Below are 12,691 nucleotides of genomic sequence, written 5' to 3'. Positions count from 1 at the left end.
GGGCACTGCATGGATGGGGTCACAATTGCACAGCCAGCTATAGTTAGGTTCACAAAGTTACAAACTTTTGTTTGAGTGTGGGAGAATATTTGTGGAGCCCCAGTGATGGAGATATGTAGAGTTGTCTGTTGTCTGTTTCTTAGGACATTGTAGACTCTTAATAGTAGCTCTGTTCTTAAGATTGCACTGTGCTATAGCAGTTTCTTTTCTTTTCTTTTTTTTAAATTTCTTATATATATATTACAATAGTGGAGCGCATTACATTCATAATTATCCATTCACAGCACAATTTTTCGTAACTCTGTATATAAAGTATGTTCACACCAAATTATGCCATTATACATGAGCTCTCTTTTTTTTGTATTACAATTCTCAATACACCTTTATACCACAATTTATCATATCTCTGTTTTTTTTTTTTTTCCTAGGGAAAACACTTTATTGCGGTATTTTGAAGTTCTTAGCATCTTTGCAGCATGCAGGACTCAAAGGTTGACTAATGGAAGCAGCAGAACACAGGTCTTTGAAGTCTGACCAACTTCACTTCAGTATCTATTGACAGTCCCACAGAACTTCAAACTTACACACAGAAGGACTGCGGGCCTCCCTCACTTAGTCACTGAATTCTACAAACTTCTCCGAACAGAACAAGAGTCCAGGCAGTCTAGGGGGGTGCTGTACTGCTTCTTGGGTTTTTATTACAGCCAGAGTTTATTTTATTGAAGAAATGCTGAGTTAGACTTAGAGATGGCTGTTTCCTCTTTCAGACAGGGCAAGAGAGCCTGAGAAAGGTCACATGGCCCGCCCTGAACAGACCAGCCTCGCCCTCAGGCCTCCGTCCCTGCTGCCCTCTGCAAGGCTTCCACTCTGCAGCACTGGTAGTTGCCCACATTGCAGGGCACATGGTCCTCAGGCTGCGAGGGGCTGCTCCCTAAGGCTGTGGCATGTCCACACAGAAGCTAAGCACAGAGCAGGTTCCAGGGGCACCCTGTGCACAGGACATGGAGATGGCCCAGAGAGCCCGGCCCGCCTCTCCACGGCATGCTGCAGGAGGGCAGCAAGGCACACTCTGGACAAGGTCTTGTAGTGCGTGCTCAGGTCAGCACGGTGCTGCTCGAACCTCAACAGCAGGAGAGTGGCCCCCGGGCCTCTGCACCTCGCACACCAGTGGCTCTGGGCGTAAACTCAGGCTGTAGCTTGCAAAAGAGATGAGGGTCCAGGAGTGGGCTTTGCGTCCACGTGAGGATGGCTGTAAGAGGGCCAGACGCTGGGCATTGTGGGAATGCAGACAGGTGAAAGGGACAAGAGCATTTGGTTTTAAATTTGTAATTCACCACTCAAAAAGGAAAAATGGAAAAATGCCTTTTTAAATAAAAAATATTAAAAGTACAGAACTTCTCAGGAAGTTGAAATAGCATTGTCAGAAAGACAACAGTCTGATTGCTGCAGTCACGCCAACACACGCCACCACTGCAGACTGCAACGGGGCCTTAAATATAAAATGGGTCTCAGATAAACATCCTGAGAGAACAAATATCCAAACCAGGGAGACAGCACAAGCCAAGGAGGAACAGCGCTGGGTCCCTGGGTGAGCTGCATCCTGGCACTGGCCGTCTGACTTGACATATCCACATCCTCCCAGGACAGACAGGGCTCTGTACTGTGATCACAATGTGATGGGGTGCGAGTGGTAACTGCTGGTGTTCACCTTGAACCTGCATCAGACAGCAATCTCCTAAAGCAGCAGCTACAGCAAGCGTGCTGACCCCTGCGGCAGCTGTCCTCTGGGGGAGCAGCCCCACGGAGCCTGCCCCAGACATCGTGGCTCTGAGCAGGAGGATGCATTCCAGCTTTGGGATGGCAAGGACAGTGGCTGAGACTGGCAGCCAAGCACAGAGCACCACCCGGTGTGCCCTGCAGGATGTGGGCTGGCTCCAGACCTGCTCCACCTTCAGCTGTGTTTTCCACCCGTGAGCACTGGCCGTGCATACTCCACAAAGTCATCGATGAGGACAGGCCATGCTCCTTCTTCATCGTAGTTAGACATATCATCTGCAATCATGTTTCCAAAATCTAGCAGAAGGTTCCAAGTGTCCCGTGGAATTGATCTTTTGTGATGTTCCAGCAGAAATGTGTTCCAAAGATCTAAAAATTTAAACCTTCCCGATAACACTAAGTTCCAATATGCAACAGCCATTTCTAAATCTAGGGGACTCGCAGGGTAATGCTAAGATGATTATCTCGTCCTGCTCATAAGCCTACATCCTCACCACTTAGGAAGAACCCTAAGTGAGGTCTATATTCGACTCATCTTAATGATGACAAGCTCTCCCATTGGGAAATGGAGCTGAACCTAGGCCCTTTTGCCCAGGGTTCTTAGCAAAGGTGAAGGTAAACTGGTAGAAATCCTTGAACTTCACGGAGTCCTGCAGCTCTTGCTCTAGGCTGGGCAGAAGGGTTCTGAGCTTCTCGGTGCTGTCACACCCCAGCTCGGTCATGCCGTCCATGAACTCCTTCCTGCTGAATTCGCACTGAGTGGCAGCCCTGAACTTCCATGCTATGACCAGAACACTGATGCTGGTGGGGTCCAGCCTTAGATCGTCACAGAATTGCTGAATCCCATCAATCCCGATTCTGTCTCCATCTTGCGGGTCTGTAGTACCTTGGGAGCTGAGGCAGGAGGATTCCAAGTTTGAGACCAGCCTCAGCAACTTAGCCAAACCGTGCTCGGAGGCGCCGCAGCCCAGCCGGCCCTTTGCGCAGGCGCGTGCTGTCCCGCCCCCGCCGGCCCTCTCTCTCTGTTTGTATATAAGGTATGTTGACACCAAATTCACATTTCTGGCAGTTTTTTGGAGACAATGTGAGTTCCTTCTCTGAAGCAAAACTTCTGTGAAGACTCAACTCCTTCCCTCATTGGGCTCTAGGGGATCCTATGGGCTCTTATGATGACTGCAGAACTCTCCTGGAGCTTGGATTGTCAGCATTCAAGGTGATGAGTTCTTCTGGGACTCTCCTGTTTACCCTTTCCCTCACAACTGGTAATTTCCTTGACTGGGAAGCTGGGGTTGCAGCTGCCCTGTGCTTTGTTTCTTTTTTCATGCTGACATTCCAAGTATCTATATCCTATTAGGGTTTCATCTCTCCCCCACTATTCTGGTGCTCTCCCTCAACAGCTCACCTTGAAATTCAGCTATTCATTTGTTGTTATTTGTGAAGAAGGTGAGTGTTGAGCACTTCTGTCTGGCTACCTTATAATAGGTGATCCACTTCTATTTCATTTATTGAATTCTTTAATTTTAGGATTTCTCTTTAGTTCTTGTTTATTTATAATCTTTATCTCTGCTGAATTTTTCATGCAGATTATGGATTGTTTTCTTAATTTCATTGAATTGTGTATTTGTATTCTCTCCCACCTTTTTGAGTTTCCTTAAAATCATTATTTTGAATTCTCTTCCAGGAAATTTGTCAATTTGCTTTTCTTTTGGGTCTGTTGCTAGACTATGCTCTTTTGAATGTGGCATGTTACCTTGTTTTTCATGTTTCTTGTGTCCTTATGTTGATATTTGTAATAACTGATATGGTAGATGAGTTGCCTAAACCAATTTCAAAGGGTGGTTTCTATTCACCCATGCTAGGTCCTGAAAAGTAATCAATAGCCCTGCCCACCAACCCTAAACCCTACCCATCCGTCTTTGGTTGCTGGAAAGTAGCCAGACAGCCTGTTCTGAGTGAATCAGCCCACCAAGGCCCCTGGGATGCAGACAGACAGCCCTATCTACACACAAGTAAAAGACTTGCCCTGGAGATCTGTGCAAGGATATTGACTGGATAGGTACATTGGCTTTGGTTCCATCTGGGTACAGTAGTTATATGTCTGTGTAGCTGTTTCTGCTATAATCACTGTTGGCAATTTCTGCAGGTGTCTCAATGGCCTAGGCTGCATGGATTTGTGAGATTGCTCCAGCTGCTGAGATGGGTTTGCTGGTGTCTTTAGATATGATGTGTATGGCTGCAGGTGTGGGGAACCTGTCTGTTTCCATAGTTCATGTGGGGAAGGACCCATGCAGATGAGATGCTGCTGGCACAGTAGTAGATGTGGGGAAACTCAAATTTCTGAGGGTTGTCTGTGGGTGAGACCACTCTAATGTACCCAGGTAGGCTTGATATATTGTGCCTGGCAGTAAGGATTATATGCCTATTACTGTTTGAGGTCTGCATAGGTGCCTCAGTGGTCCAAACTACACAGGCTGGTATGCTTAGTTGCTTCCTACGTTTACAAGAAGGACTGGAAAGGGCAACCTGTTTTCTTGGGTCTTGGCTGGCAGACGTTAGGACAGGTTGTCTGCTTGCTTCTCAGGGCCACAGGAGAGTGGGCAGGGGTTCCCAACTGTTTCCTAGAAATCTTAGAGGCCTCAACTGCTCAAGGTGGGTTTCTCAGCTTCTTCCCAGGGCCAGGTATATGTGGATAGGGCTGTCTGTCTGCGTCCCGGGGGCCTTGACGGGCTGATTCACTCAGAACAGGCTGCCTGGCTTCTTTCTAGCAACCAAAGACAGATGGGTAGGGTTTAGGGTTGGTGGGCAGGGCTACTGGTTACTTTTCAGGACATAGCATGGGTGAATAGGGCTACCTTTCTATTTCTCTGGGTCCATGATGGACCCAGTGGTTCAGGGTGGGTTGTTTGTTTTCCCAAGCCAAGGGTGGGTAGAGGGGGGTACCTGTTTCCCAGGAGCCACAGCAGGCCAAGCTTTTCAGGGTGGTTTCCCAGGTGATTCTTGGGACTGTGGGAAGGTAGGTAGGGCCACCTGGCTAGTTCATAGGGCTACGTTGACCAAGTTGCTGAGGGCAGCTACATCTGCTACTGTAGGTAGATCTCAATATGGTGCTTGGATGGGAGAGGGCATAACATGGGCTAAGCTCTTTCTCTGGGGTAAAGCAGTATTATAGATTTCCCATCAGCACACCAAACGAGGCCTAAGGCCTGAGGACTGCAGAATTCTCTAGCAGAAAACACTTAAGATTTCTGTGGGATTAATGTCAACTTCTGGGGGCCTCCTGCTTACCATTTCCCTAACAAGCAGAGTCCCTCTTCAGTGTTTCAGGCTGATCTCTAAAGAGATGGTATGTTGGATGCTGTGTGCTTAATTCCATTCTTCATAAGGCCATCATTTGTTTCTATGCTTTGGGATGTCCCTGCTGCATCCTTACTGCACTGTGGTGCTCTTCCTCAAACACTCTAGTGGAGCAGCTGTTTCTTTCCTTCCCGCTCCTCTTCCTTTCTCTTCCCCTCCCTTCATCCTTTCTTTTCCTTTCCTTCTCTCTCTCTCTCTGCATGTGTATTGACAGCTGTGTCAGACATTGCTAGTCAGACATCTTGCTGATATCACTTTTAACTGTTTCAGATAATAATGTTTGAGCCTTGATCTCATTGTGGTAGAAGCTGTGGATATCCATGGTTTCCTAATGCAGGAATCATTCAATTTTCTTTTTGCTTAAACTAGTCCAACCTCCACAAATTGCAATCAAAGAGTTTTTGTCATCAATTATTCTTCAGGTCCCAGGTTTCTTCTGTCTGTATGACTGAATGAAATTTTGATTGAGAATTTCATACTTTTCATGTAATTCTGATAATCACTTATATAGAATTTCATTTCAAATATGGTTTAATGTTTATTTATAAAACAAAAAAAAAAAAACCCATGAGCTCTATCAAAGTATTTCATTAATGAGTGTTGAAGTTAATCCCCTTAGTTATATTATCTGTCTACCTATTAATCTAACTTTACTTTTTGGTGTGCAAATTGAGCGTAATGGGGAAAACATAAAGTCAGAAAGATTTTGGAAATAGACATAGTTCCAAAGTATTTTATGTTGATTAAAGGAAACAACCAAAAAGATTAGATGTTCTGGGTGCTCAAGCTTGGGTTTTGGAGAAAAATCTTTTTTTTTTGGAAAATATGATATATAAATTTCTATATATATATATATATATATATATATATATATATATATATATGAATTTAAATATTTTAAAACCCCATGAATATAATTTTCTTAAGTACCCATTAAATACATGCACACACACAGACACATACTTTTTAGTAATGATTGAAGTTGTCCTATTAGAAAGAAATAGATATTCATTTTAGGAAATAGAGAAAAATGTTCTTTCACATATTTATTTAGCATCCATTATATTGGAGACATACTCAAAATATAGCAATGAATAACACAGATGCATTGTGTGCTCTTGTGGAGATCAAGTTTTAGTAGCATAAAAAGAAAACAAAAGTAGCCATAATCCTGCCACTCTGAAAAAATGCATTTAACTTTTCTGTGCATTTCTCTCCAGCTTATGTTTGAGTATGGTATGTGTAGATGCAACACAGATATCACACTCTGCATATAGATTTTGGGTTTTATTTTTTCCTTTAGTTTTTTTTTTTTTTTTTTTATCTTGAATCTTAAGCAGTTAACATTCTTTAGAAGCATTGCTGTTTTTAATGGCCATAGTAAGTCATATATATTTACTTTTGAAATGTCATTACAGCAGTGAGTAGTTTGTCTGTAAACAGTCTACACCTTAATTATCTCATAAGATACATTCTTAGGAAAGAAATGAATGGCTAAGAAGATAGGAGCATATTAAAGGTACTTTTAAATAAATATGAATTTTTTCCCATAAGGAGTGAATTATATTAGATTTCTGCAAAAGAAAACTTAAATGTTTATCTCACTTCACCTTTGGCATCACTAAATATTGATGCACATTTTTTTTTTTTTGCTAGGATATATTTTTTTTTTTTCTGATCTTTGTTTTTGTTACCTTCCAGTTGTCTGTTCTATAGTCATAGCCTTGGGTTTAGAGCAATGTCAAACTCAAAAGACACAATGAGTTTCATCCAGCTTTAAGTAAGTTTTGCATTAGGAAAAATACAGGTGGAGAAGAAAACAACATCATAAAAAAGATTTTGTGATGTTCAGGCACAGATTATAATTTCCTACTTAATATATTCCAAGTGATGAGAAAGGGAGCTGGGGGATAAGCCATTTAAAGAGTCTCATTGAGTTGTTTTATGTAGCAAATGAGTTAATATATGAAGAACAATTAATTTCTGGCACCTGACAACTGTATTAGATACTATTTTATATTCTTGCTGCATCAGAGAATGTTACAAATTTCGTTTCAGCTGTTATAGTTTAGAAGACTCGAGAGGAGGATGAAAGTCAGTTGTCTTTATATATTTGCTGACTGTCTTCTGTCTTCTCTCCTGATGTTACATGATTCTTATGTATATCTTTTGATATCATTCTGAGACATTCCTTTAGCCATTTAAAAAAGGATGGGTCTTCTGGCAACAAATTCTCTTGGCTTTCTTTCATCTGAAAATGTATTGATTTTTGCTTCATTCCTAAAGGATATTTTCAGTGAATATAGGATTCTTGTTTCAGAACTATTTTATTTCAACATCTAAAAAATATTGTGCTGCTTCCTTCCGGTCCTCGTGGTTTCTAATGAGGAATTAACTGCCTTGGAATTTTTTTTTTCACTAAAATTGTCATTTCTCTGTTTTTCTACTTCTTTGCTGAATACTCAGTTTTTTCATTTAAGTGCATTAGTAATTACATGTTGGAGCATTTTACATTGTTGGAGTTAAACTTTTTTTTTTTGTTCGTTAAATAATCCCCTAACATGTTTGTCATCTTGATGTTGGCATGTACTGAGTTTCCTTTTTCTTTCTTTTTTTTTTCAAGAAATAATGAGTTATTTCTACATTTTGACATATTGTGACTTCAGGAAAGCTATTACTGTCTAAAAGTTTTCTGTCTGGCAAGGTCACCCTTTACTAGTCCTCTAGCTATAGAGAATAGGTTTATGCCATTTTTTAAAAGTATCTGTATCCTTCATCATTTACTTGTTTTTAGCTTCAAATTTGGGATATATCAGGTAATAAGAAAACTAAGAGAACTCACCACCCCCATTGGGTCCTGAGGTCATTTGCTTGCTTTCTTTTCTCTTTCAGAGTTTTCTTATATTTGCCTAATGAAAAACATCCAAGGTTTTAAAATAGTGCTTAGCAGAAAGAATAAGAAAAGTACATATATTTACTGTTTTTTTTTTTGTTCTCAGAAGTGGAACTTGACTGGCTTCATAATATTTTGTGTGTGCCCTCTTGAAAAATAATAGCCGTCCTTCATCTAGTATTTTGCCAACATGGTATATGTGAAGATAGACTCTTTTATTTTCTATCTGGGCAATGATTGAATCCATTTCTTGCTGAAGTGTGGGTAGATGTATTTAGTTCCCAGCATAAATTCTAGTATCTAACATCTATGTCCTGTGATTCTGTGCCAAGAGTAGGCATTAAATAAGTTGGTTCTTCTAGTGAATGCACAATGTTATTACCTCTTAGCTTCAAGTCTGATTCTTTGTCAGTGTTAATGGAGTTATACTTTAATATTCTAAGATAAACTTTTAAAGGACTCTTTAGTCTCTTCTCCATACACTATAAAACTATGGAATCATACCACTCAGGCAGGATGTAATATATGACTTCTAATCATTGCATACATTTTGCCTCCTCAATCCTCTTTTGGGAATTGATGGGTATAAAAAGAGTGTGGAGTCAGAGGAAGAGAATTATGAAATATTATGGTTGTCTCGTATCACTTTCCACTTGGTTGAAGAATAACTAATCATCATTTATTATTATTATTATTATTATTATTATTATTAATTATTAATTATTTTTTGGATTGGATGTAAGCATATTTCTCTAAGCCAAAGGGACAGAGAGTGGGTGAGAAAGAAAACTCTAACCTTCAGGAAGGGTGTCCTCACTTTCAGAGTGATGCATTGATCAATCATTGACTATTTTCTCTATTCATCTTCATTTTTTTAAATAGTTTAAGGAAATTCCTTTCAGATTTAGACAACAATCAGTTGTTAGCATTGCTGTTTCTAATCTCTGTTTCTGGGTTCTTAAAGTTATTTTAAGAGAAGGGAGCAGCAGCCAGCCAGATGTCATTTAAAACTAGAATCTCCCAGACTAAGCTAATCTTAAGGGAAATTTAAAACTAAGTCTAAATGAAGGCAAGTTTTTTAAAAAGACCAATTGAACAATTAAATTGCTAAAATGTCTTCATTTAAAAATCAGTGACATACAAAAATGATTTTATTGTTTGAGTTTTTAAGCATTTTCAAATCTGTGAATCAAGTTTCTCTTGGTGCTTGAGTAGATGCCATCTGCTGATTTGTAACTGAGCCAGTTTTTACATTTGGGCCTAAATTTAATATTTAATTCAGATAGATTAAATGTGCATATCTTTATACAGCAATGAAACATTTGTAGATTTTTATTTTAATACTTTTCAAAAATTGCGTATATTTATTAGTTGTAACTTACTAGAATTCTTCAAAATATTGTTTTATATAAAACCTATCCTAGAGGTATCAGTTAACTATTGCCATATTAAAACAAACAACAACTTAAAATCTTATAACAGTAATCAGAAGCTTAAAGCAATTTAATCTAAAACTCAACGAGTGGTTTCTTCTGACTGAATTGAGCTCAATGAGGCTCATGTGCCCATGGTCAGCTGTGAATTGGCTAGGTGAATGCTCATCTTGACTGTGTCCATCTTGGCTGTGCTTTTTCTTATGTCTGGGGCCTTTCCTGGGACACTGTATGGACTTTCCTGTGTCCATGTGTCTTATCCTCCAGCAGACCAGCCCAAGCATGTTCTTGTGGTGAAGGCAGGGTGAAAGCATGAGAGAGTGAGCCAATGAACACAGAAAATGTATCACAGCTCTTGAGGCCTAAACTTGGAACTGGTAAAATGTTACTTCCTTTACATTTATTTTGTTGGCCAAGCAAGTTATAGGGTTGATGAAATAGGCTCCATACCTTGATGGAAGGTCTACAAAGTAACCTTCAAAGGTTGAATATATAGGGAGGGGTGAATACTTACCTTCATTTTCCCAGTCAGTCCATTCTTAGGAAGGGACATTTATTATACCAGGTTTCTTTTTATTGCACTAGTTATTTTTTCTACTTACCCACACAGTGTATGAGTCTGAATGTTTTTATTAAGTGGGAAAAACATTTGTGCCTTAGGGTGTGTCATGGTCCTCAATTGCTGATCGAGGTAGCTGTCATGAAATCATATTCTTTTTATATAATGAGTACTTACTAGTTTTTCACAAAATCAGCTTTAGAGAAACAGAATTGAAAAAAGCAGATTTATACAATTGGAAATTTCTGGTATTTTTCAAGTGCTGTCATTATAGAATATCTTATGAAGGTGAAGAAAGACATTTTACATTGCTTTATCAGTTCATTTGTTTTGACTGTTAGTCTCAGTGAACTGGGGTGATAATATTATAGCGTTATATTAACTCTAGTTATCATCAGGGTCTTAACTTTACTTCATATCCTGTATCCTACAAAAATTATTAGCATTGTTAGAGATTCTCTTTGGAAATAAATTTTCAGGATAAGATTTAAAACAGGGTGCGTTCTTCCTGACATGGAAATTTTTGTAAGAGCCTGCTCATCCTTTGTTTTTGCCCTTGCCTTTATGGACCTGGAGATAGATGAAAAAGATAAAATTGTCATTGAGTTGTGGCAGCTTCAAGCTGTCCTGTTTGTTTGTCCCCAAATCTCCCTGTGCCAACTCCAAAATCTCCTCTTGCCAAAATTAGGTTTGGAAAAATAACATATTTCGTATTTGACATATGCTTGAAATTAGCAGGAAATGCAGCCAAGATTTGGAAATTAACAAGGAAAAGTTATTTCTGAAAATATTTGAGAGCCAAAGAAGTGTTTGGCTTAAAACATTAGGGCTTTTATCATTTAGTAAAGTAAATAATAATAATAATAATAATAATAATAATAATAATAATAATAATAAAATATATAAGAAGGAATAGTTAAAATTTTCTTTTTTTAATATATATAAATAATTTTTATTTAGAATCCTTTTGTCACACACACACACACAAAATTAAATGAGTAGTCAAATATACTAATCTCCTAATGATCTGATAAATCTTACTCTCTATGACTTTTTTGAAGTGAGGTATTTCTGTTTTCCATATGCAAGAAAGGATTTACCATTGATCTACTACCTGTAATATAGGAGTGATTGAAGGCACCCAGGACAAAAATCAAATCTTCCCTTTCTAATACAGAGCACTATTTGGACCTGACTTCATGATAAACACATTATTATTTCTATACTAAGTATGGAACTATCTTCTGTAGCAACTTATCTCTTTGGATTAACTTAATTCAAGGCAGGGAACATTGACTAGGCAATGTGTATACAACAAGTCAATGAGGTGTTAGGGAAGGATATAGGAGATTTGCTGACTGTGTTCTCTGACCACAAGAGATTTAAAATCTAACTGAGGAGAACAGGGTTCTTAAATAGGAGGGGGGTTTTTCTTGCCAGGACCCCATGTATAGGAACATGCCTTCCTTAAGAGTTGTTGAATAATATATAAGAAGGTAAAGGCTTATCTGGGTTAAGAACCTTTGAGTTTGTTGATTTCATGAGTTGCAGCTGGATTCATGGAAATGCGACAATGTATGTTCTCTGCTGAAAATTACACATTTTGAAGAGGATTTTATAAATTAGTGGAAAACCTGCTATTTTATTGTGTATTGCAATGTCTTCCTTGTTTGTTTCTTTGCATCATTATGAGATGGGGTATTCTCAAGAGGATATTAGCCTGACACAATGATTTCTGCCACTGAAATAGAGGTGTTTGTTTTGGGAGGTTGCCTCTCATTTCTGGTATCTTGTGATCAGAAAAGCTACTAGAATTATGAAACTCTAACAGTTCACTTGAGGAAAAGTGAGCTTGTCTCAACCAAGTGCAGGGTATTATTAGGTAGCTTGTTTATAGATATGGAATTTTAAGATTCTAAAAACTACAAGATGAACTAGTTGTAGCATAGTGAAGAACTACTAAACATGATCCTTTCCCTACTACTTTAGCAAGGAATCCAGTAGAGCATTTATTTTTTTTCTTTGATGATACCAAAGCAGTGAGTGGCATTTGCAAATTAGATCAGGTAGTTACCACTGTTGACATTCATCAGGCCCCTCTCACGTTTCTTTTAAATATAAAATAGAGCTAATAAAAATACCTTTCAGAATTGAAATATGCCTTTATAGCAGTAATATATAGGTAAACTTTTTTTGTTTTTGTTTTTTTTTATAGTCCAAGAAATAGCTAATAAACTTGCAAAAAGTAGAAGCACCCCAAAACCATACTTAACTCATGTTTCCTCTGGAATAACTACATACAATGCACTTTGAGAGTAAATGCACTGAATATCAAAGAGCTTTCTGTCTTATAGAAAAATTAATAGAATAATTATTATCTAAAACCCCAGATGAAAAGTGACAAACAACATGAGGTAATTATTAACAATGATTCAGATAATCAATGGATCACATTTTTGGAGGCCATCTGGAAAGGCTTCTTTGTGAGGCAAGATTTGTCAGGCAGTTTGAAGTGGGCCTCAAAGGACATAGTGTATTTCAACAGGTAAAGATAGAGAAAAGAGGTAGGAGGATATTCTAGACATATGGGGATGGAAGTGAATAGCGTTATGTAGGTGAAGGTGGTGAATGCAGACTCCTAAAAGTCGAAAGAAAGAGAACTATGGTTTATATTGG

At 38.8% G+C, this 12,691-nt stretch overlaps 1 protein-coding gene across 1 annotated transcript; it reads right to left on the bottom strand.

Moving 5' to 3' along the window:
* Positions 1 to 409: 409 nt before the first annotated feature.
* On the bottom strand, positions 410 to 2,798 carry LOC124097791 (DCN1-like protein 2; the record flags this gene model as incomplete). Its single annotated transcript, XM_046452347.2, has 2 exons — positions 410 to 2,205; positions 2,354 to 2,798. Coding segments are annotated over 2 exons (699 nt in total), but the record flags the coding sequence as incomplete, so codon positions are not given.
* Positions 2,799 to 12,691: the final 9,893 nt, after the last annotated feature.

This window comes from Marmota monax, unplaced genomic scaffold, assembly GCF_021218885.2.
Source record: "Marmota monax isolate L192 unplaced genomic scaffold, Marmota_monax_Labrador192_F-V1.1 WCK01_AAM20220418_F8-fsc01834, whole genome shotgun sequence".
NCBI classification, from domain to species: domain Eukaryota; kingdom Metazoa; phylum Chordata; class Mammalia; order Rodentia; family Sciuridae; genus Marmota; species Marmota monax.
This window is presented reverse-complemented; position numbering and strand designations above follow the sequence as displayed.